This window comes from Hyaena hyaena, unplaced genomic scaffold (assembly GCF_003009895.1).
Source record: "Hyaena hyaena isolate Hyena2069 unplaced genomic scaffold, ASM300989v1 scaffold_481, whole genome shotgun sequence".
NCBI lineage: Eukaryota > Metazoa > Chordata > Mammalia > Carnivora > Hyaenidae > Hyaena > Hyaena hyaena.
The window spans coordinates 550724-576370 of NW_024081121.1; the positions used below are offsets into that span (position 1 = coordinate 550724).

Genomic DNA, 25647 nt, shown 5'->3' on the forward strand with positions numbered 1-25647 from the left:
ATTAGTTAATAATGCACTTGGGGAGGCTCAACTCACCTAAAACTGAGCACAGAAGCATTTTTCTAAAGTCTACAACTTTCATTAGATTTCAGAAAGGCATAAACTACTGCCTTTATGCAACTGACCAATTACTAGATAACATTTTGTTTTTTAAAAATTTACTTTTGAGAGAGAGAGTATGAGCAGGGGAGGGGCAGAGAAAGAGACAGAGTGAGGGAGGAAAGGAAGGAAGGAGGGAGACGGAGAATCTGAAACAGGCTCCAGACTGAACTGTCACCACAGGGCCCAATGTGGGGCTCGAACCCACAAACTGTGAGATCATGACCTGAGCCCAAGTTAAATGCTTCACAGACTGAGCCACCCAGGCGCCCCTAGTTATTTTAAAATAAACAATATGCTGAGTATGATATTTAAGGATTCAAAAAGTACTTTAGAATCTAACAGCCATCTGTGCAAATATAGCTGTTACTATGCAGATGTGAAGCGGTGATCACGGACTTCCAACCATTTCAATCACTTGCAGCAGGGTTTTAAATATGAGAATACACAAAAAAGTGTCTCAGAGGAACTGCAATGCCTGTTTCAACACAGCAATTTGACTCCAGTAAGGCAGCCGACTCAGCTTAATGGAGTCTAAGGTCTAAAGACCTCCATCACCTGCCTAGCACATCAAAGTTAAGAAGCAGATAAATGAGGAGACTGGGTGGCTCAGTCGGTTAAGCATTCAACTTCAGCTCAGGTCATAATCAAACTGTTAGTGGGTTCAAGCCCCGTGTTGAGCTGTGCTGACAGCTCAGAACCTGGAGCCTGCTTTGGATTGTGGCTCCCTCTCTCTCTGCCCCTCCCCCACTTGCACTCTGTCTCTCAAAAACAAACATTAAGAAAAATTTTAAACTTAAAAAAGAAGATAAATGAGAAGCAGAGTAAGACAGTGGTCTAGAATCATTCAGTTTTTGGAGAAATGGTTCCAAATACCTCAACGGCCTAGAGAGCAGCATTTTACTTCAGTAAACAATAATAACTGATGTGTATGATGCTTTTCAGCCATAAAAGAAAATATATCCTTCTCTTATTACGCCCCCTACCCAAAACCCTAAGAAACTATTTTTTAAAATGCAACAAAATATTTAAGGTCAAAATGTTTTAGCTTTTAAGGTAAAGCTTAAACTGTACGAAAAAATCACCTAACTGAAAAAAAAAAAAAAAAACACTGAATTATGTTAATGATATTTAGTAAATAGGCCAAATCTGAAAATGCCCACCCTGCCCTTTATAAAAAAATACTTATTAGTAACAAGGCTCAAATTGTTTAAAACCACACCTCTCCTTCCTTTACATTCTGATGAGATGGAGAATGTATCAAAGTAATTTCAAAATAATGCTGGCCCCTTTAACTTGCTCACCCTCACACTACCACTCTCCAAAGGTAACTAACTCCTCAAAGCTTGAGAGACCTTCCACTTCCGTACACAGCTCCTGCTCCATGATCTTCAAAGTTTCTATTGCTTTTCTCCATTTTGTCCTCAAATATGCAAAGTACATGTCCCATCTTTGAAAGAAATGGCTGTTTTTTTAATAAATTATCTTCAGTTTGTTTCAACCCCTTTACTCTGAGAAAAGCATGTTTTAAGATTGACTCTCAAAGTATGGTCTGGACCAGCAGCTTCAAAATCACCTGAAAATATAGATATGCACATTCATATGCACCCCAGACCTACTCAATAGGAAACTCTACGGGGGGGGGGGGGGGGGGGNGTGCGTGTCTGTATCTACGGGGGGGGGGGGCATTTTCTGAGCTTTTTGCACATTTGTGCTCGTAGGGTTGAGATCTCTTATGTTGGCGTCTGCTAGCAAGGGTAAGAGGCAGTCCAGGTAGTCCTGGGGAGCACTACAGTTTGAGAACTATTGCTGTAAGGAACCAAGTATAAGAGAAATACAACCATACAAAATTAAGTAAAAATATTACTAAAAACTGAAAATATATGATTTCAGGATTTGAAAAAACATCTATTTTCTAGCTCAGTTCACAGAATGGGCCTAGAATCATGTCATCCAGTATCAAAGGACATCCCTAACGTCCAGATTTTTGTTTCTAAGTATCATCCAGGGGTCCTTGGAGAAATAGCTTGCTCCATGCCTAGAGTAAACAAAGTACAAAATGTCCAGAATATCTTGTTGAGCCAACAAGTAATTGTTTCTTGGCCTTTTGGCTAAGATCAAGTGTGAATGAAAGGCAACCAGTAGTCAAAACTCCAACAATTTGAGCATCAAAAACAATACAGTTGACTAAAATCCACGGATTCTATGAAAAACTGAGTCTATATAGGATAGTCAAAAAGGAGAAAATTAGGAAAAACTCGTATGTCACCATCTGGGTGGCTTTTAAACTAACTCTTTGAAAACTGAAATATAAATTATAATATAATTATCTTACTTTTCTAATAGGAATTCTTTTAAGGTAACCAAAAAATCCCAGTTGACGAAGGAAAGCTTTACTTTCCAAAACAAGGGCAGTTAGTAAAAATCAAAGAAATTTCAATTGAAAAGCATCACAACTTCTGGAACATTACTGATTCAGGAAAGGATTATCAAATGGTGAATGGTTTAGATAACTGGACATCTGTGTGATGTCAAAGTGTACTACACAGATAACTTCTAGGATCCTGGTTACATGGAAAGATCACGTGACTACCATCTTAATCTAGTGCTCAGTTTAGCATCACTCATCACTGTTTCTTGATGTGATACAGGGAGAAGTACTTTTGAGTTATGGCATATGCTATCAGCCAAAAATGAATAACTTAAATCTAATCAAACCCATAAGATTAGTCTTCCAAGTTAAGAGAAATTTTAGCTAAAAGACACCAGGAGAACACAGCCAGAGAAATTTGGAACAAGGGACATTTTAGAGTCCCATTCCCTCAGTGTGATCAATGGGTCAATGGCACTGGCATCCTCTGGGAGCCTGTTAGAAACCCCAATATTTAGGCCACACCCTAGAATTACTGAATCCAAACCTGCACCATAAGATTTTCAAGTGATCTTGTACACATATTAAAGTTTGAGAAGCCCTGGCTCTGGGCTGACAGCATGGGAGTCTGCTTGAGATTCTCACTCTCTCCCCCGCCTCTGTCTCTCCCCTGCTCACACACTCTTTCTTTCTCAAAATACATAAACTTAAAAAAAAATTTTTTTTAATAAAGCTTGAGAAGCCCTTTTCCAGAGGACAAGAAGCCATCTCCTGAGCTGCTATAAATTAAAAGGGACTTAAGAAACAGAGCAACCTTTAGCACATGGGTGGCTAAGTCAGTTAAGCATCTGACTTCGGCTCAGGTCATGACCTCCCAGTCCGTGGGTTCAAGCTCCGTATCGGGTTCTGTCTTGACAGCTCAGAACCTGAAGCCTGCTTCCGATTCTGTGTTTCTATCTCTGTCCCCTCTCTCACTCACACTGTCTCTCAAAAATGAATAAATGTTTTAAAAACAACAACAGAACCACCAATGCAATGCATCATCCTATATTGGAAAAGCCAGCTGTAAAGGAGAGTTTTGAAACTGAAGAAATTTCAACACAATTATTAATAAATAATATAATTCATAATTCTTTAAATGGGATGTTATTTCTGTCAGGAAAAGGTTATTTCTTTGCAAATCGAAATTTTTTTAAAGGTAGTGTGTCACTGTATCTGTATAGAAAAAATAGAACCTGCAGTCTAAAAGGACAAATAACTGGGATGCCCTTGGCTGGTTCAGTCCGCAAAGCATGTGACTCCTGATATGAGTCATGAGTTCTAGCTCCATGTAGGGTGTAGAAATCACTAAAACTTTAAAAAAAAAAAAAAACAAACACTAAAAAAATCATTTTTAGAAATAAGTAAACAGAGAAGGAATAATACAAGTGTCTTTGGTGGTTAAGACGTGGTCCTAAAACAAACTCAGCTGGACAATCAGATTTTGAGCAAGAAAAGACAGGTACTAAAAAATATTTAGTGACTTTAACTCTACCCATCTTTTTTATTTCTATTAAATTTTTTTCTAATGTTTGTTATTTTTGAGATAGAGACAGTGCACGCAAGCAAGGAAGGGGCAGAGACAGAGGGAGACACAGAATCTGAAGCAGGCTTCATGCTCTGAGCTGTCAGCACAGAGCCTGATGTGGGGCTTGAACTCACAAACTGTGAGATCATGACCTGGCCAAAGTCAGCCACTTACCAAATAAGCCACCCAGGTGCCCCAACTCTATCCATCTTTGAGTATTAAGTCTTCATGGAAAAAGTACATGGGCTTCAGAATGAGATACAACCAGCTGTGACTCTTGGCAAGTTATTTTTCCTCAGTGGCAATGTCTCATCAGTAAATAGAGGGATAGCACCTCACCTTGCAGAGTGAAGGTCAAGTACAAAGAGGCACTCAATAGTTCAATTCTTTCCTTCAACAAGGTCTCCCTAGGTTCTAATATGGTCCTCTTCCCTATCTTGAAAGTTGTCCATATAACTCCTAGCACATATCACATACTACTGCAGATTACTCAAATATTTCATACATGTGCTTTATTTTCCAGTAGAAATGTAAACTTCTGAAAAAACAGTAATATTCGTCTTTTTAACATACCACTCAGGACCTAACATAGTATTATGAAAGACTAAATACTTGACACTTCCTGATGAAAAGACAATTATAAATGATTTGAAGTATAATCATTCTCAGCTTAAAGTTCGGGAATAATGTCAGGCAGAAAGATATTATAAAACCAACTCTCCCTTTCATGTTTGTCATGAAAGAATTCTTTTGGAGGGGTGGCTCCACAGCTGTTACAGTGACTTTAGTTTTTAATTGTACCTTTTAATACTTTTCAAACTAGATTCGGCTAATTCCATGTAAGACACTTCAAATTTAATTCTTTTTCAAGAGCCTATATTTTAACATACTAGACTTCAGAAGTAATTCCGATGCATTATAAAGATACCAGTCTACCATACACAATTCAATTCAATTTTTCCATAACGAATGTCAGGATAATAGGGAATATTTGTCTTTAAAGAGAAAAGATTATTTAAAGATTTATTTAAAGACATATTATTTCATGGGACCTCAGCTACCACCTACGCTGTATGCCCAAAGTTTTCAAATCTTTTTTCTAAGACTTTATTTTTAAATGTATCCATTTTTGAGAGATAGAGACGGTGCACGCATGAGTGGGAGAGCGGAGAGGGAGAGAATCCCAAGCAGGCTCAGCAGACTCGGAGGTGAGCCTGTTGCAGGGTCTGAACTCACGAACCATGAGATCATGACCTGAGCAGAAATTAAGAGTATGATGCTTAGCCGACTGAGCCACCCAGGCACCCATCTTAAGATTAAAAAATTTTTTTCTTAATGTTTATTCATTTTTGAGAGAGACACGGAGACAAGAGTATGAGCAGGGGAGGGGCAGAAAGAGAAGGGGGCACAGAATCAGAAGCAGGCTCCAGGCTCTGAGCTAGCTGTTAGCACAGAACCTGATGTGGGTCTTGAACTCACAAACTGGGAGATCATGACCTGAGCCAAAGTCGGACACTTAACCAAATGAGCCACCCAAGTGCCCCACCCCTCTGAAGGTTTTTAAGTAATCACTACACCCAACATGGGGCTCAAACTTACAACTCTGAGATCAAAAACTGCATGCTCCACCTACTGAGCCAGCTGGAAGCCCCATCAATGTCTCCAAATCTTGATTCACCTGTCCTCTATTTTTTTTTTTTTAATATTTTTATTTATTTTAGGAGAGAGAGAGAGAGAGAGAGAGAGACAGCGCGAGCAGGGGAGGGTCAGAGAGAGCGGGAGACACAGACTCTGAAATAGGCTCCAGGCTCTGAGCTGGCAGGCAGCACAGAGCCCAACGCAGGGCTCGAACCCACGAACTGCGAGATCATGACCTAAGCGAAAGTCGGACGCTTAACTAAGCCACCCAGGCGCCCCTAAAATTTTTTTTTTTTTTAATATTTTTATTTATTTGGATTCACCTGTGCTCTAAATACAACTTTCAAATAGTTTACTGGACATCCCTATCTGGGCTCTCATGCTCAACAGATCTAGTTCCAAGTCATCTCCCTTTGTGCATATGAGCTTCCTATATTCCCTAACATTAATGGGATCATCTTCCACCCAGATGCCTAAAACTCACAAGTACTTTTCCCTCCTTCCTCCCTAAAATATCTAAATAGTAACCCAAAGCCCAATCCCCTCCAATTCTGAAATATCTTTCTAGTATCTTTTACTCCCCATCACTACTGCTTTAGCTCAGGCCCTAAGACTTCTCAGATGTTTTAGTGAATTCATCTAACTGGTATCCCTACTTCTAATAGTTCCTGATTGCTAGACTACATACCACAAAATGACTATAATTTCCTTTAAAAATATAAACATTTATTTCTCTGCTTCAAAGTATCTGATGGCTGCTTTTTACCAAGAAGGAAAGCCAACTCCTTGGCACAGCACATAAAACTTTGAAGATTCCTTCTCATCTAACTTCTCAAGATTCTGGTTGGTCAAAAGTCATCTCTTATGAATGACTCTCCTATTCTCTCCTAGAGAATGAAAGCCTCTCCTATGCTGTTATTACTTTGAACCCACTTTTAATAAAGCACCTACCATACTGTAATTACGTTTCAAGAAAAGTTCCCTGAAAATAATATACATGAAAATAATTTGTAAACCTAGAAAGGACACAAACAGCCCATTCACAAAAAATAGTTAGTGGCTATATATGTGTAAAGAAGTCAAATCTCATTTTTAATTGTCAATGAAAAACAACGATCCCATTTTGTACCATACTGCCAGATTAAAACATTTGATAATACTTAATACCTGAGAAAGACTAGTGAGAGTGGAAAAGAAACTGGCAATGCTGTACATTGTTGACAACATAAACAGACACTATCTTCTGGGAGGAAAGGAGCTTTTCTCATAAAAAAAAAAAATGTACCTAATCTCAGAGCTAACTATTCTACTTTGAAGGAATTAATTACCTATTCCAGACTGGGGGGAGAGGGTGGGTGAAAGGAGAGAAGGGGGTCAAAAGGCATAAACTTCCAGCTATAAAATAAGTTATGGGGGTATAACAGATATCATGGTGTCTATAGTTATTAATACTATACTGTATATTTAAACATCTTAAAAGTTCTTATCACAAAAAGAAAAAGATTTTTAACTGTGTGGAAACAGTAACAAGGCTCACTGTGGTGATCATTTCACAATAGATACAAATAGTGAATTTGTACATTAGACATTGTACATCTGAATCTAATATCATGTTTTATGTCAATACCTCAATTAAAAAAATGAGAAATTATCCCATAAATTTTTACATAAAAATATTCATTATAGTTTTAATTTAAGAATGAAAATCTGGAACTAAACATCTTACAACAGAGAGAAAGTTTAACTTATCATGACACATTTATATAAAGAAATACTATCTAGTTATTAGAAACAAGGTAAATAAGCAACTATCACAAAAAAATTCCAACATATGAAAACTTGGGATTCTAGTATAGTGTTATGCAGCATTATGCCATTTGTGTAAAATATTCACAGAAAAGATAGCCATATGTACTGGCAAATGTACAGAAAATACTTAGAATAATATACAAACACCAATTATTTACAGAAAAAGAAATTAGTGGAGCAAGTAATTTCCGTTTCTCACTTCTGTACGATTCATTACTTTTTTTTTTTTTTTTTAATTTCTTGGGGAGCCTGGGTGGCTCAGTCGGTTAAGCGTCCAACTTCGGCTCAGGTCCTGATCACATGGTTTGTGGGTTCAAGCCCCACATTGGGCTCTGGGCTGACAGCTAGCTCAGAGTCTAGAGCCTGCTTCAGAATCGGTATCTCCCTCTCTCTCTGACCTTCCCTTGCTCACATTGTCTCTCTCTCTGTCTCAGAAGTAAATAAAAAACATATAAAAAAATTTTTACATTTCTTAAGTTTATTCATTTTTAAAGAGTGCGAGCAGAATAGGGGCACAGGGGGGTAGGGAGAGAAAGAATCCCAAGTAGGTTCCACACTGCAGAGCCTGATGTGGGACTCAAGCTCACCAACTGTGAGATCATGACCTGAGCTGAAATCAAGAGTCAGATACTTAACCAAATAAGTGACCGAGGTGCCCCTATTATTGTTCTTAATATAAAGCCATAGTGCTTTTATAATAAATGCTTTTAAAAAGTCCATTTATAGCTTAAGAAAAAATGTTCTATAAAAATTAATATTTTAACTAACTGCATACATAATAAGGCTGAAATATATGTTAGGTAAACTACCAAGCAGTATTTTAGGTTTATTCTTTCAAAACTACAGTGGGTAGGTTAGTACTTTTTCCAATAAAGACAGTGCTATAAAACTGTTCCATTACTCACTAAATGTACTGTATTCATATGCTATACACCCCCCCAATACTATGTATAGCAAACATCATTAAAAAAATTAATTGCCTCACCTCTTCTACTCTGCACTGAAGCAACAGAAAAAAAGAGATAGGAAAAGATTAGGAATGTAATAATTCACACATTTGTAGATAAAACTGCAGATATGGAATCATTTCTAAATTAAAGATAAAATTTCTACTCAGAAAAAAATTTTTAAAGTGATTATTAATCATATTATGCTAAAGTCTATACAATATATAAGTAATGGAAAAGATGAGTGTTAAGTAGAATTGACCAAGTGTTTTTAAATCTAAAATACTTAATTCGATTTCCATTTAACAGAAAAATTTTCCAGTCACATTTATAAGAGTACTTACTGATCTGATTCAAAGTTTCCTGAGGAATCCAACTCATGTCAACATCATTCTGACTTGATGTACCCATTTCTACTTTCTGTATGGGTCTCTTGCGCTAAAAAGCATAAAAACATTATTTTAAAGGAGTTCTATTTATTATGTTATTTACTAGAATCTTTAAAAGACCTATTAAGCTACCTAATTATATATTTTAAACAAATATATCCTCTTCTAGTTTTAAAAACTTGGTCCTACTTAAGTATTTTACTATAAAAGAGAAAAGCCATGTCTAACATTATTTATAAAGAATAAATGATAAGGGGGGGGCACCTCGGTGGGTCAGTCAGTTAAGTGTTTGACTTTGGCTCAGGTCACGATCTCAGTCTGTGAGTTCAAGCCCTGCATAGGGATCTCTGCTACTAGCAGAGCCCTCCGTCTTCAGATCCTGTCTCCCTCTCCCTCTCCTCTGCATGTGTATGCTCTCTCAAAAATAAACATTAAAAAAAAAAGAATAAATGATAATAAGTCTTCACACCAATTATTTCTTTTCAGGTTTTAAAGACTGTTTCCTCTACTATAAAGCTGCATCATACAACGGGTGGACTAACCAAGAACTTGTATTTATACAATGATTTTCTTTCCCTTTGGAAAATCAAACTTTAAAAAATAAATTTACTTTCACATCCAACAAAATTCAAGATATTAAATGAAATATTAAATGCGAGCAGGCAGGCTCCTTTTTTTTGTAAATCTTTTTTTTAAACAGTTTAAGAGCATGCACGAGAGAGTGGAGGAGGGGCAGAGAAAGAGGGAGACACAGAATCAGAAGCAGCCTCCAGGCTCTGAGCTGTCAGCACAGAGCCCAAAATGGGGCTTGAACCCAAGAGCTGTGAGATCATGACATGAGCCAAAGTCAGAAGCCTAACTGAATGAGCCACCCAGGAGTCCCAGGCAAGCAGATTCTTGCATTGTTACCTAAATACACTTAAAACAGATGACACAGATAAAACAGGAACGTAAAATCTCATTTAAGTTAACAACCACAAACTTTGTCCCTGGAGTACTTGCAGCAAAACTGTTAGGAAGAAAGTGATTCGATTCCTTCTTTAGTCTTGCTCTTAAAACAAACAAAAAAACCTTAGTCATTTACATAAGAGTCTTAGTTATACAGTCCAGAAACCAGACTATATACAAAGGAAAGTAAAAAGTGGCTTCAAATGAAAAAGTTAAAAATGCCATTATACCTAATACATAAATTTATAGCAAAATGCTATTATGAAAATGTGGGAAATAAAATTATGGAAATTAACGAGCACTATTTCTTTTAAAAAAATTTTTTTTAATTTTTTTTTTTTTTTTAATTTCTGAGAGAGAGAGAGAAATAGCGTGTGAGCAGGGGAGCGCCAGAGAGAGGAGGAGACACAGAATCCGAAACAGGCTCCAGGCTCTGAGCTGGCTGTCAGCACAGAGCTTGACATGGGGCTCGAACTCAGAACCGTGTGACCATGACCTGAGCCAAAGTCGGACGCTAAACCGACTGAGCCACCCAGGCGCCCCATAAGAAAATTTTTAATGTTTATTCATTTTTGAGAGATAGAAAAACGGTGTGGGCAGGGGAGGGGCCGAGAGAGAGAAAGAAGCTGAAGCAGGTTCTAGGCCCTGAGCTGTCAGCACAGGGCCCAACTCAGGGCTTGAACTCACAAAATGTGAGATCATTACCTGAGCCAAAATCAGATGCTTAACCAACTGAGCCACCCAGGAGCCCCATCTCTTTTTTCAAAGTTTATTTATTTATTTATTTTGAGAGAGCAAGAACTCACAAGAGGGCAGGAGACAGGGAGAGAGAGAGAATCCCAGGCAGGTTCTGCATGGCCAACTTGGAACTCAATGTAGGGCTCAAACTCTTAAACTGTGAGATCATGACCTGAGCTGAAATCAAGAGTCAGACGCTTAACCAACTGAGCTACCCAGGCGCCCCAAGTATTTTTTTTCCTAAATGTTTATTTGGCGGGGGAGGGGCAGTGAGAGGAGAAGACAGAGAATCGGAAGCAGGCTCTGCATTCCACAAGGAATCCATGAACCACAAGATCATGACCTGAGCCGAAGTGAGACACTTAACCAAATGAGTCATCCAGGTGCCCTCCAAGTATTTATTTACTTTTTATTTTTTAAATAAAGAACTTTTTTTAAGCTTATTTATTTAGAGAGAAAACGTGCACACATGAGTGCACAAATGGGGGAGGTGCAAAGAGAAGGAGGGACAGAATCTCAAGCAGGCTGTGCCATCAGCTCAGATGCTTGATGTGGGGCTTAAACTCAAGCTCAAGATCATGACCTGAGATCAAGAGTTGGTCGCTTAACTGATTGCATTATCCACGTGCCTCAGTATTCTCTTTTAAAGAGCCAAGTACTTACTGTGTAAGACACAGATCATATTATACTTTCCAATGAGAGCAATAATATGGGTTGTTCTGATTTTTTAGAGGGAGGACAGGGAGATAAAAATACAGTGATGGAATTAGCTACCACATCCAGAGAAAGAGAAAGCAAGATTATTGCAGGTGCTTTAGTGTTGCCACTTTAGTACCTTAACAAGAAAGCAGAAGTTTGATAGAATATAGTCAAATTCATTCTTCCTTTTTCAAATGAAAACGCTTAGTTAATTGCTATCCCTACAGTTAAAAGAATATTAAAGCAAGCAAATCTAAAAGCTATGTTGCTCACAAGCAGAAACATATCCATGAAAAAGTATAGTAAACAGAACAATGAAATCTTATTCTGAGTTTAAGGAATAAAATTCTAGCATGATTTGGAATTACAATAAGAAGGTAAAGATCACTCTGGAGGGTGTAGCCAAAGATGCTAATTTTATGTGTATGAAAGTAAATAAATCTGAGTCACATATCCAAGGTCTCTTCAGTTTTATTATTTTTTTTAAATGTTTATTTTGAGACAGAGAAAGAGACAGAGGGCACATGTGAGCAGGGGCGGGGCAGAAAGGGAGAGAGAATTCCAAGGAGGCTCTGCACTGTCAGTGCAGAACTGGACACCGAGCTTAGTCTCACAAAGAACCATGAGATCGTGACCTGAGCAAAAATCTAATGTCAGATGCTTAACTGAGCCACCCAGGTGCCCCAGTTTTATTTTAAAAAGGTACATCAGGGGTGTCTAGGTAGCTCAGTTGGTTAAGCATCTGACTCTTGATCTCAGCTCAGGTCACAGTTTCTGAGTTGAGCCCCACATCAGGCTCTGTGCTGACAGTGCAGAGCCTACTTGGGATTCTCTCTCCTTTCTCTCCCACTCATGCTATCTCTCAAAATAAATAAATAAATGTTAAAAAAAATTTTTAAGGTACAAAAAATCTGTAAATACACAGACCGAAAGTGACAGCAAGAAGCCACAAATAACTAGAATATACTCAATATATAACAACTTCTAAAGTATGACTGTAAGAGTCATTCATCTAGAATTACCTTTCTAGATTCTAGGAGTTGATGAAGGCCAACAACAACCAACAGGCCAAGACCAGCAAGGAACATATACATAAAGATTCTGATATAAAAGGAGAAAAAAAACAAATTGTCTTTAATTCATAAGAAACACAACTAATTAAAACTAGAATTCTGCTTTAACTCAAACAATACCATAGCTAATTACAACTATAATTCTAATACAATAGAAGTTTTCCCAAAAACCTGTGGGGCAAAGGAAGAAAATATTTTATATTCAACTTACATCTTACTACATCTGGGTAGTAAGTTTCACAAGTTTATTTTTATCTTTAATAGCAATTAGTCAAAAAATCAATTATTATATGATCTAAGATGAATAAAATTACTTAATTATTTGTTATACTCACACTCAAGCTCAGTTGGTTAAAATAATATCAACTTCTATCTCCCTCAAATACTATTTTGCACAATTTGATTTAAAAATTGCTTTCTGTCAATTACATATATGTATACCATAAGAAATGACTCATCATCATTCACCAAGAACAGTTTCCAAGATAACATTTTCTAATTTGTATTTTATGTTACTTAGATGAGGCTGGTAATTAGCTTATGAGCATGGGGTAAAAGAGAATTCAGAGAGAGGGGATGTTCAGAAAGCCAGTTATCTTTTTAAAATAATTTTTTTTGGTCTGTTTCACTTATCTTTCCTCTCTATTAATAGTTACAAAAACCACCTAAAATACAGATTTCACCAAATTCATAATCTGGCCCATTTTCACTATTAAAACAAATGTTAACAGGAGCAAGCCCTCCAGGCCTGACATGTGAGATGAAGATCTACCTACATATTGCAACTTTCACTTACGTTTCTCCATCTAATCCATCCTCTCTTTCAATAATCGTAACTGTTTGATTGAAGACAGCATCTTGGAATACATTGCCCTATTAATAAATTTAATCACAAAATTGTGAAATTCATTTAAAAAATAAAAGGTTTTAGGATTTCTTAAAAGCGTTACAGCAACAAATAAAACACAGCTTTCACATCCTCAGCTCAATGTCAAAGACAATACTGTATACTTTCTTTCAAAAAATAAAAAAATGCCTCCAACTTTGCTAAAGTTGTCCTCCATTTTCATGGGGGGAGAAAAGGGGAAAAGTGCAATAAAACAGGGAAGTAAAGTAAAAAGGGGACAAATGTGCAGAAAGAAACAAAGCCCACAGAACACCCATAAACTAGAAGCCTTAACTTCTGTTGTACAGAATCCTCCAAAAGAGAAGGGATCCACATAAAAATGTGTAGTAGTGCCTGCAGTAGCAGATTTTAAGAACTAAACTTGAACAGAAGTCAAATCCATGCTCTAAATTCACAATGAATTAGAAATCAATTTACAATAAATATGATTTGCAGTATCAAAGTATGGTTATGTTGTGATCTTGGAATAATTTTGTCAGTTCCACACAATTTCAGTTTTCAAATTCCTCATAGTCACTGGGATGAAACATAGATGGTTCCCCTCTTTGAAAACTTTGAGAAAGAAACGGTTTGTATATGCTCTCGTCTAAAGGACATAATAGTTGGCACATAGAAGCCAACTCCCAGCAGTAAATTCTAGCGGCCTTCTCTCATTAATTCTTTGGATATACAATCTGTATATTAAAAACCACAAAAAAGACAACAGAGTTTATATTAGACTATTTGATTCCCATAAACCTTAAACCTCATTGTTCTAACTATCCTAAAAATTTTTGGTTATGTTTTATCTGATTGTATAAAATGATGGAAACAGCTACAGAAAGCCCTTCACTTACAAATAAAAGCAGTAAAATGGGCAGAATGCAAGCAATAAAAGGAGGTACAAAACAGACTACTTAATATATATTAACATCTGAGTACGCAGTAGACTCCACGGTGTGGCTTACTGCTCCTTTTCCTTTTCACATCTAGCTCAAGTCACATCCACTTTCATACTACTGCACTGTACAGTCCTCTCTCATATATATCATTTATGCTGTGATATCACCTGTTTATATCTATCTGCCCTACTAGATTCTAGACTTGAAGACAAATACATGTAATTTATTTTTGCCTCCCTCTTGCCCATCACAGTTGCAACTACAAAACAGGTACTTGGATGAATAAAAAAGTATTCATTAAACAATGTCAATTGTCCTCCTCCGTCTCTAACTTAAAAAAAAAAAATGGTTTAGAAGGCCTTACATTCAAATCTTTGTAGTTCAGATTGATGACTAGACCAAACGGTCGTCCACCCATGGGCTCTGCAGGAATGAAGGAGTACTCAAAAGTCGCCTGTCTCTGGGGCGGTACTACAGTGTTCAGAGGAAGAGCTGTGAAATTCTGGATATAAAACTGGTAGTCCTGAGGATAACGAAACGAGGCATCTAAGGACTCAACAATAAAATCTTCTGTACCCTTGTTTGTGAAGCCTACTAGGAACTTCACAATGTTATTTGCTGGAAAATCTAAGAAAGAAAAAAAGAAACCAGAAGATTAGAAAACATTCAAAGGGCACAAAATAAAGAGACATTATAGGGATCTGGGCACCCTCTGCTACATGTGGACCTAGTTTCAGAATCTTTTTCAGCAGCTCACTCGAGTCCCCTACTAACTAATAATGTACTTAAAGTATAAACTGCAACCCTTATCTGTACTCCAGCATTCCAACTTAAGAAATGAACGGAGTATCTCAATGTTAGACTACATCCCTTGCAAATTATGTAGTCTAAGAAAGAGATGTGTACTTTTAGCAGTAAGATTATGTTGCAGTGGAACTATCTGTCTTGAAGTCAACTTCAACTCGGTATCTATTATCTGTGCAGATAACAGAAGAATGACAGAAAGATAGGTCTAAGAGATTCACCTGAAAATTGTAGTATATTAAAACACAGAAAACAAAAACAAACGAAACTGAACCAAGTAACCCATATCCACTTTGAGTAAATAGTTAAAACACAAATTTGAAGGTGAGACCCCAGGAGGCAGCTACAAACTGGGACAGGGGAATCTCTTAATGATATCACACTTTTTGTAGGCATAAAATTGGAATGTAGGTGAGAATAAAACACAACTTGAGAAGACCAAGATAATTAATAACTTCAAAAAAGAAGTCTTCAATGATTATATTGTGGTCTACAGAGCTGAGTTTCACCTAGTTTAGCAGAGGTTTTGGTACAGACAAATCTGGGTCTGTCTTCACAATCTATTTATCAACTGAGTCATCCTGGACAAGTTCCTCACCTCTCTAAACTCTCTACTAAACAGCAGTAACTATCCTCATGATAGTTTATTCATACTTTATTCATACATATATGAATAAAGGTCTTAAGCATTACTGATTCTTCACCATAAGAGTGAGCTTGTCATTTGAAAAATTCCTATGTCTGAATTAAAACTAACATCTCTCTATTACCTTCTCCTTTCACAAACAAGATAGTTGTATCTGCACTTGGTGAAGCTTCTGGTTCACCAGATACATCTTCTTCTTCTTTATCTTCAGCCTAACAAAAACAACATTAAAAAGTAATTATAGGGTAAAAATACATCATTTAAGAATAATGACTTAAAAAAATGACTTCACCAGATTTGGGACAAAATACTGCTTCTCTGAGGCTTTGCTGGGATTAGTAGTGATATGAATTTCAATGCATCTCATAAGTTGAAGTAAAACTTACAGGCCAGAAAGCAAAGTGCATACCAACCCCTGGGGATTGATTTTATGCAGCTATGATGCAGCTCTAGGGAAAACTGGAAATTCTGTATTTCTAAAAGCACCCAGGAAATGCCAAGGCTGCAGGTACTCAAACCACACTTGAAACTTCAAGGTACAAAAGCATGGGTTGGTAAAGTTCTGTAAAGTTTGAAAAAAGGCTTAAGATGTGTCTTTGAAAGGAACATTTAATTTCTAGTTAAAACAAATAGTATTCATTTTACCCCTTAATTTAAATGCCGGGAATACTACCTTACAAGAAAAAGTCTCAAGCTGAGTCTCCCCTGCTACCATCCCATCCTCCCACAACATGGGTGAAGGAAACAATACTCTGAAAGTGGCACCAACCCAAGGACCCAGATATCAGGTACTTTTGGCTTTGGGAACCATGAGGTCCCTCTGGCAACTACTCAACTCTGAGGCTGCAGCATAAAGGCAGCCACAGACAATTTTGTAAAAGAATAAGGACAACTAGACTTGGCCTATGGCCCTTTTGTCAGACTTCTGTTCTCAAGCACCTTGTCCTCACCCTTAAGGTGATTTCTATCCTGATTAAGAGAACAATTTTCCTCTGAGAAGATGTCACACAACTTGGCAAAAAATGGTTAAAAAAAGAAACAAAAGAAAACATGGACAGGATCATACTGGGATGACAGAAATGTCCTAAAACTCGGAGCTGCTCAACTTAGTACATTTACTAAAGATCACTGAATTGCATGTTTAAAAAGAATACCATGATATGTAAATTGTATCTTCATAAAGGTGCTACAAAATATGAACTAATTTTAATTTACAATTTTAATCCTCAGTGCAGTCCTTCTCCAAGCATCAATGAGAATTACAAAGATATTCATATATTTGAAATGTTCAGGCCCTTAATAAATTGAGATGCTTAAGAGCACCACTGTTTATTGTCATTTTGCTTTTCATTTATGTAAAACACCTTCTCCCTCAATAGACAGACTTCTTAGGGGCAAAAGTCTTTGCACTTAAAAAAAATTGTTTTAAACTTAAAGTATAAATGGTCTTACACTTTAAAAAAGGGCACATGCACCCCAATGTTTATAGCAATGCTATCGACAAGAGCCAAAGTATGGAAAAGAGCCCAGATGCCCACTGATGGACTAATAAAGATGTGGTTGTGTGTGTATATATATATATAAACCTCAGGAATCAAAAAGAATGAAACCTTGCCATTTGCAACTATGTGGATAGAACTAGAGGATATTATGCTAAGCGAAAGTAGTCAGCTGGAGAAAGACAAGTATCATGACTTCACTCATGAGGACTTTTAAGATACAAAACAGATGAATATAAGAGAAGGGAAGCAAAAATAATATAAAAACAGGGAGGGGGGATAGGCTAAATGGGCAAAGGGGATAAAGGGGAATCTACCCCTGAAATCATTGTTGCACCATATATTAACTAACTGGATGTAAATTAAAAAATTATTAATAATTTAAAAAAAATTCTCCACACTCAGCTAGTACTCAAAAGAAGGCACTCAAACATTTGTTTGATGACTATGCAATTATATAATGTTATATTTTAAGTATCCTTAATGATACCACTAATTTAGTTAAGAGTCAGTCAATTTTCACTTTTGAGAAAACAGACCAAAGACCAGAAGGTAGGCACCCTAAGCTGTATTAAAGAGGAAAGGGTATGCTCGAGAAACAGTGAAGAGAAATCAGCCTGAAGATAGCACTAATGGGTTGTGGGATAAAGAAATGGAGTAACAAGGCAAGAGCTTGAATCACTAGAGCAGTATCAAAACAGGAAACAGCTTATGAAGGTGGGATGGATCCTAAAAGCTGAATTCCATTCGGACATATAAAATTTGAGGTACTAAGGGGCATGGGGGTGACTCAGTCAGTTGTGCTGTCAGCTCAGAGCCTGGAGCCTGTTTCAGATTCTGTTTCTCCCTCTCTCTGCCCCTACCTCCCTCACAGTCTGTCTCTCTCTCAAAAATAAACAATTAAAAAAATACTTAATACAATAAAATTTGAGGTACTAACAGAATATCCAAATGATGCTAACTGGCAAAGAGCTGGAAATAAAGGTACGGAGTTCAGTAAGGTAAATGGCTAGAAACAAGACCTGAAGGTAACTATTAGGTGGTGCTGGTTGAAACCATAGGTTTATTTTTTATGTTCATTTATTTTTGAATGACAGCGCATGCGTGCATCTGTGTGCAAAAGTGGGGGAAGGGCAGAGAGAGACAGAGAGAGAGAGACACACACACACAGAATGGTAAATAGGCTCCAGGCTCTGAGCTGTCAGCACAGAGCCCAATATAGGGCTCCAAGCACCCACAAACCATGAGATAGTGACCTGAACCAAAGTTGGATGCTCAACCAACTGAGCCACCCAGGAGCCCTGACATCACAGGTTTCATTAACATTATGGGAATGAGCAGAGGGAAAGAAGGTAGTGGAAAGACCAAACAGCTGAAGCTGGGCAGAAGAAGCTAAAGGGGGAGGGTCAGAAGGCAACATGAAGGGACTCGAGGAAGGGGTACTCTATTCTGCAAATGCTAAGCAGAGTTCAAACACGAAAACAATGAAAAACAGGCCAGGAATTTCACAATTAGGTCAGTGGTGACTTAGCAAGAACAGTTTAACTAGATACACAGGACTAGACCACAAAATAAATGTGAAATAGGAGAAGCTGTACATTTACTCTTTCAAGAAACGTGCTGGTAAAGATAAAATGTGTAGCAACTTAAAGTGGAGAATACAAAGTGGAATATGAAATACTGTATATGCATATACTGTTTGAAAGAATCAAGTCACTGAGAATGATCAACATGTGAAGTTAGAGAAGAAAAGAATTATACAGAATCCCACAGGACTAGAGGGAGACAAGAACACAGGTGGTAGGGCTAGCCTTGGAAGAGAGTAAAGAAAGACAACTCCCTATTTTTTAAGGAGAAAATGTAGAAGGGATGAGTGAATAACATATTTAGAAGTAGAAAACTTGTCACTGTTTGCACTTGATAGCCTTCACTTTCTGACACTGAAGGCAATGTGTTGCTAAGACTGTGAAGAGGACCAATTCTGGAGTTTAAAAGTAGTAACGAAAAAAAAATGTGTAGGATATATCACAGTAGTCCAAGAGAGGAAATGAAATTAGCTAGAAGCATGCTGCAATGTTCTTGATTCTAGCCCAACATTCTTGCTGTCATAATATAATTTTAGAGTAAAAGTTTCAGAACTGGAGGACTTTCAAGACATCTTCTCTAAGCCCCTTCCTCTTCATAGGACACATTTTATATACTATTTACTGCCTGCTCCTCACTTCCTGGCAGCAGAACACACATATACTGCCCCAAGAACAGAAACTCCATGACAGCAGAGAAAATATCTGGCCTACCCTCACACCAGAACAGTGCTAAGTATAGTAGGGACTCAGTAAATACTTGCTTACTGAATGAAGGAAAGAAGAGGCAAATGAGATCCAGAGAGATAAGCTACTCAAGGTCAAAAAGCTAAGTAGTACTCATCCCAAATCTATCAACATGGGTTCAGTACTATTCCCACTATACTATTACCCTCATAGACTCATGACCGTATGATCTTTAACTGTTCTTTGTTTCATGTCTCCCTCCCTGGGCAAGAAAGTATTTATAATCCATACTCAAAGACTGGCTCTATTCTCCCAACTTCAATCCACTCTGGTCATAGTAACAAGCCTCTAAAAGCAAGAATGTTAATACCAAATTTGTCTATAAAAAGATAAATTCTAGAAATGATATATACATGAATTACATTGTACAGAACACTAACCAAATCTGTGGGTTCATCTTCTTCCACCTCTGCTTCATCATCTTCATCTTCAATTATTGAATCTTCTACCGTTTCTTCATCTTCTGTAAGATCTTGAGCCACAGCTAATGAGCCTAATAATAAAATACAAAACAAGTAGTTAACCGTTTCCTGTCATACCAATGATTTTTAATTCCAGGTATAGCCAACACATTTTTCCCCTTAGAGTAACTCAATCTCTCAGTTCACTTGAATGAGGACAAATTACAATGTATCTAGAATATTCAAGATTTTATTTTACTCATAGTCTTACCAATTATATGTTAAATTTTAATGGTAAATGCTGTTTAATTTTAAAAAGAATGTAATCACTGGGAAAATGAACTGGTGAAAATAAAGATGCCTGGAGGCTCAAATAAAAAACTTTCAGCAAGTTTGTTTTAAAGCTCCAAGAGCCTGAGTGGCTCAGTTGGGCGTCCAACTCTTGATCTCGGATCAGGACACGATCCCAGGGTCCATGGGATCAAGCTTGAGATTCCCTCTCCCTCTGCTCCTCTCCCCCACTAGCGCTATCTCTCATAAATAAATAAATAAGTAATGCTCCAAAATTTAATCCCTGCCATTAACCATATAAACAAACAAAAACCCTGCTGAGGTCTAAAGGAAAACAGCAATCTCCATAAGTAGGCAAGAAACATTTGTTATTAAAGTTGACTATAGCTCTACGTCTTAGAGCCAGATAACATATACTTTCAAGAAACATACACTTGTATGGCATCCATGGTAAAAACTAGCTTGCATAAAACATGTATGATTTAATGAAAACTGCACTGGTAACTTCAGGGTTCAGAGCACTGAAAACATGCATTTATTTCTGCATATACCTTCAAACATGTTTTAAGTACTTTTTTATTTTCCCTACACTTAAAAATTAAGCATACCTGTAAGGCCAAGAAATTATAGTTTTATAGGCAAAAGTACTCTAAGTAAGTCACATTAAATCTATTTCAGGCAAGACTCTCAAAAAAGAAATTTCAAAGTCCTAGTGATTCTTCCAACTTTTCTCAGAAAGAATGATGATGTGGCAATTCAGTAGAGGGGGAAAAAATGTGGGAAAGGAAGCATATGTACATGCTGCAATACCCAGGAAAAACAGTGCATATTAAGGACTATGCATTTTAAGTTTTCTCCACTTCCTTGAGTTCTTACCCGCTTTTAGGACTTATTTAAAATATTAAAGAACACGGATTCACACATTGCGAAATGAAAAACAGCTTCTACTGTTTGCTGAAAAAAGACTCAAATAGTGCATTCATAATTTACAAATCATTTTCTAAAACCAGTAAGAAAAGATCTATGGTCACATAATTTTAAGCTGTACTTCAATGTCAAGACTTCTCAATATGTATAATGGATTTTCACCCTACGTTTCAGATATTAACGTTAACCAGTAACAATTTTGTCCCTAAAAGTCTAGCAACTTTCAGTTGGAAAAATGAAGAGAAAACATTCTTTGAAAGACCATTCCTCACAAAAAGAATGTTTAAAGACATCTAGTTAGCGTCAGATACTGAACTAACGTTTCTTAAAAATGAAAATGTTTTAAAATCTGAAAAAATAGTCCAGATTCTAAACAAGTATAATTGTCAAATTTTCTTAAAAACAACAACAAAAAATAAGAACAGACCAGCAAGCCACTCATAAAGGAAAAGGATCCCTCTTTAAACCTGCAAATGATGGGGCACCTGGGTGGCTCAGTCAGTCAAGCATTCGACTTCGGCCCAGGTCATGATCTCACAGTTTGTGGGTTCGAGCTCCGCGTCGGGTTCTGTGTTGGCAGCTCAGAGCCTGGAGCCTGCTTCAGATTCGATTCTGTGTCTCCCTCTCTCTCTGACCCTCTCCTGCTCATGCTGCCTGCCTCTCTCCCTCTCTCAGAAATAAAACATTCTTAAAACTTAAAAAAAAAAACCTGCAAATGAATTCATTAACAGGTTTCAGTAATTCTCTCACTTGGTTTTCTATGCACTAAGTAGAACCCAGTCACTTCACTTTTCTTTGCAAAACCACTCGTGGGTACCTGTCACTATCATTCATTTTGCCACACAGCTTGCTTGAACTTACAGAATGAAAGCAGTCCTAGTAATCATTTAGTCAGACTGAATTTTTCAGATTAGAAAACTGAAATTCAAGACAGAGCCAGGGCAAAAAGCCAAATTTCCACATCATTAATGTTCTACTAAGTTATTTTCACCAGGTTAGCCGAAATAAACATATCGTGTCACAGTAGATTCCCACCGCCTCCCCCCTCCCCGGCAAAGCGATGCTTCCCACAAAACAAAAAAACAGTTAACAGAAAAACGAAAGAAGAAAAATGAGGGCTCAAGTAATAGGCAGAATTCCTCGGTCGGCCTGGGAGTAAGGGTGGACAATGAAGGCGAACATGTGGAGTTTTTCCGAAACGAAGACGCCTGGGAACACAGACCGACTGGGTGCTGACAAACGGGGAAATGGCCGGAAAAAAGATGCTCTAAGAGTTTAAGTATGTAGAGACCAAAGGTTTCAGCAAATGAATGAAGAAGGGCTCCCAGCGTGGAAGCTAAAGACACGTCAGCCCAGAGCGGATGGGGGTGGAGCGGAGGCGGCCGGAAGAAATACAACGGGCTGCAGCGCGCGCTCGGGGTGCAGCTGTGCCCACTGCCCCCTCGCCTCCTTCCCCCGAGCCGAGGACCCACCAACTCCGGCCACAGCTGCAGGCGCGGGTCCCCGGCCAGAGGAGAAACCCAAGGCTTCGGGCGGCCACCAAGCAAGGTCGCCCGGCACTGCCCCGCGCTCCGCGTGGAAGGGGCGGAGGCCCCAGCGGGGACTCGGCCCGAGCGTGCTGAGACCCCCCTACTACGGGCCGGGGGTCGAGCAATCGGTAGGAAGAGGCTGGCGGGACGGACGCCGGAACCAGGAGCCGCTGCCGCCTCCAGCTTCAAACTTGCGGTCGCTGGCGTTTCGTCTCCTTCCCGGCCAAGACCCGCCACCCACTCCCTCGCCTCACCTCCAGGGCCGCCTCGGAGGAGGAGGGTGGCGGGAAACACTAGCAACAGAAGCAGAAGCAGGCGTGAGAGGAGTCTCATGGCGCGGCCGGTCCGGCACCCAGTCACCGCCCGCCAGTGCTCTCCGCGGCTCCGGCGGTAATGGCGTTACTCTTCATCCGGGCTCCAGGAGGGGGCGGGGCACGCATCACGCAAGGGCCCTCGCCACGCCCCCTCCTCTGGCCCAGGAACGCCGCCAACGTGGCTGCTTGGCTGGGAGAGACGGGGAGCGCCGGCAGCCCCAGGAGTCACGTGACGGGCTGCCCGCCTCGTCAGACGTTCCCAAGAAAGACACCCGCGGTTTGTTGCTCGCCCTGCCCTGCCCTGCATGTACGCCTGTCACAATCAATTAGCGTCGGAAGTAGTTACTTCATTTGAATGACGTTCCGCCTGGTGCCCGGCGCGCGATAGTCTTTGTATAATTTTAAGTAACAGTGCTATAAGGAACACGAAGTGCCCGTATGTGTCACTAAAAAGCGAAAATATGTTCTGTAATATATAATTGTTCAAAAAAACCAAAAAGCATTAAAATATACAGCGGAAGATCTTACCCCCTATCTGCCCACAACTTCACCTGTGGTTAAACAGTGACAGTTCTTAAATTCTTTTTTTTTTTTTGACAGTTCTTAAATTCTTACTTGACATTCCAGAATTATAAATCACCTACAACAGTGCCTGGCATATGGCAAACATTTGGCAAATATAAGATAGAGGCAGCAATGGCTGTTCAGTATCCTTCAGTTTCCTCATCTAGTTGGGTTGTTACCAATAATCTGGTATTTCATGCAATTAAACAATGTGAATATAAAGTATTATTGGGCTGGATCCGTGTGAGTTGTCATACAAATGAGGAAACAAGCTAACCTTTATTGCCTGCTTATTATTTCCTGTCACTGTTTCTTAGAGCTGTGCTTTCATGTATAATCTCAGTAATCTCTAAAAATCCCTATGAGCTGGATATTATTTACTGAGAAGAAGGCTGAGACACAGAGGGGTTAGTAATTTACGCTACTTGATACGCTACTTAATTACAGTGTCAACTTCCTCCAGAAATGGAGTCTTAACCAGTCAGTCATGAATTTTCTGATCAGCATCAATGAGGAAATCTTGTCACATGTGCCGTTCTCCATCTCCCAAAAGAAGGTAAGGTATTCAACCTAATAAGACACCCTGTCCTTCCCCTAAGGGCAGGTGACCAGACCTGAAACAACCCTTTCTTTTCTTTTACTAACAACTTCTGGCCCCACCCTCCTTCCTATAAAAACTTTCCATTTTGTACAGCGCCTCAGAGCTGCCCTCTACTTCTGGGTGGAATGCTGCCCAATTCATGAATTGCTTAATAAAGCCGATTAGCTCTTCACATTTACTTGGTTCAATTTTATTGTTTTTTTAAATTTTTTAACATTTATTTATTATTAAGAAACAGAGAGACAGAGCATGAGCAGGGGAGGGGCAGAGACAAGGGGAGACAGAATCCAAAGCAGGCTCCAGGCCCTGCTATCAGCAGAGCCCAGAGTCCGATGCAGGGGCTTGAACCCACAAACTGCGAGATCATGACCTGAGTTGAAGTCGGATGCTTAACGGACTGAGCCACCCAGGTGCCCCCAATTTTGGTTTTTTACATGCCTAAAACACCTGGCAGAAGGGTGGCACTCCCTGAGAGGGCATTCTCCTACTCTGCTGCTGTCTCTGTTTCTGTGCTCCGCTGCCAAAGCTGCCACTCTGTGCCAAAGCCACCAAGACCACTGGCACTACGTTGTTGCTGAACCTTGCTGAGTACTCTACTGGCACAGGAAGACTCTCCCTTCCCAACTTTGCGGCACCTTCTGTTTCCTGCATTTCAAATCAGGCCTTTTCTGAGTTCCTGATGTATGACAGGTTCTCTGACAGCGGAATCCTAGTTAACTTGCTGCTTTCTCTGTGCACCAGAATGAATCCAGTGTAAACCATGTAACAAAAAATATAGGAGTTATATACAGTACTCAAAGTCACCTCTTCTCTCCTCACTGGACCAAGGAAGTCTCATTCTCATTCCCATCGGAGGACTAATTTCCCGTGGGAGGATTCTCATTACAATTCAAAGAAGATTCCTAGTAGGTTGTCTCTCTGGTTCTCAGGACGTGTTTAGACAGCAACCTGAACCAGTGAGGGTAATCAGTTTAGGCTTAAACTAGGACTGCCACACGAGGTATTAAATGATTACTAATTGATTTTATTTGGGACTTGAACTTCAGACAACCAGCTACTAAATACTCATCAGGGGCAAATAAAGTGTGCCTATTCTGGAAGTGACTTATATGCAGAATTTAGGAAAAATAGAAACATAGAAATAGAAAACAAAGAAACCTATGTGACTGTCCAATTGGTATTAAAATAAAAAGTAGTTGGGGTGCCTAGGTGGCTCAGTGTTAACTGTCCAACTCTTGGTTTGGGTTCAGGTCATGATCTTGTGATTCATGAGTTCGAGCCCTGCCCCGGACTCCAAGCTGAGGGTGTGGAGCCTGTTTGGGATTCTCTATCCTCTCTCTCTGCCCCTCCCCTGCTAGCTCTCTATCTCTCTCACAATAAATAAATAAACATTAAAAAATAATAATAAAATGGAAAGTAGTTGCTTGTGGATCGGGGAAGTAAAATACTACCCTGATCTTGGTGCTTACAAATCCTATGTTATGATCTACATTCTCCCAATAATAAGCAGATTTCCTGTTAGTGCCCACCCAGAGCTCTCCTCCTTAGTTGGTTCCAATCCTTGATTTATGGAATTAAGAATCTATCTCCTGGGGTGCCTGGGTGGCTCAGTCAGTTAACTGTCCAATTTTGGCTCAGATCATGGTCTCATGGTTCATGAGTTTGAGCCCCACAT

The 25647-nt window shown here is 38.9% G+C and overlaps 1 protein-coding gene across 6 annotated transcripts in view; it reads right to left on the reverse strand.

The window, feature by feature from the left end:
* Positions 1–22974, reverse strand: part of SSR1 (signal sequence receptor subunit 1) — a 40644-nt gene extending 17670 nt beyond the window's left edge. For 2 of the 6 annotated variants that reach the window (XM_039254408.1, XM_039254409.1), the window contains exons 1-8: positions 22748–22968; positions 19726–19838; positions 15641–15728; positions 14431–14693; positions 13075–13151; positions 12228–12306; positions 8776–8869; positions 8470–8484 (exon numbers count right to left, since the gene is read on the reverse strand). In XM_039254408.1, the coding sequence (XP_039110339.1) occupies positions 8470–8484; positions 8776–8869; positions 12228–12306; positions 13075–13151; positions 14431–14693; positions 15641–15728; positions 19726–19838; positions 22748–22826 (808 nt within the window). In that variant the 5' untranslated portion in view covers positions 22827–22968. Of the gene's footprint in view, positions 1–8469; positions 8485–8775; positions 8870–12227; positions 12307–13074; positions 13152–14430; positions 14694–15640; positions 15729–19725; positions 19839–22747 lie in introns of all 6 variants that reach the window. The other 4 variants (XM_039254406.1, XM_039254410.1, XM_039254407.1 and 1 more) reach the window with 4 other exon arrangements.
* Positions 22975–25647: the final 2673 nt, after the last annotated feature.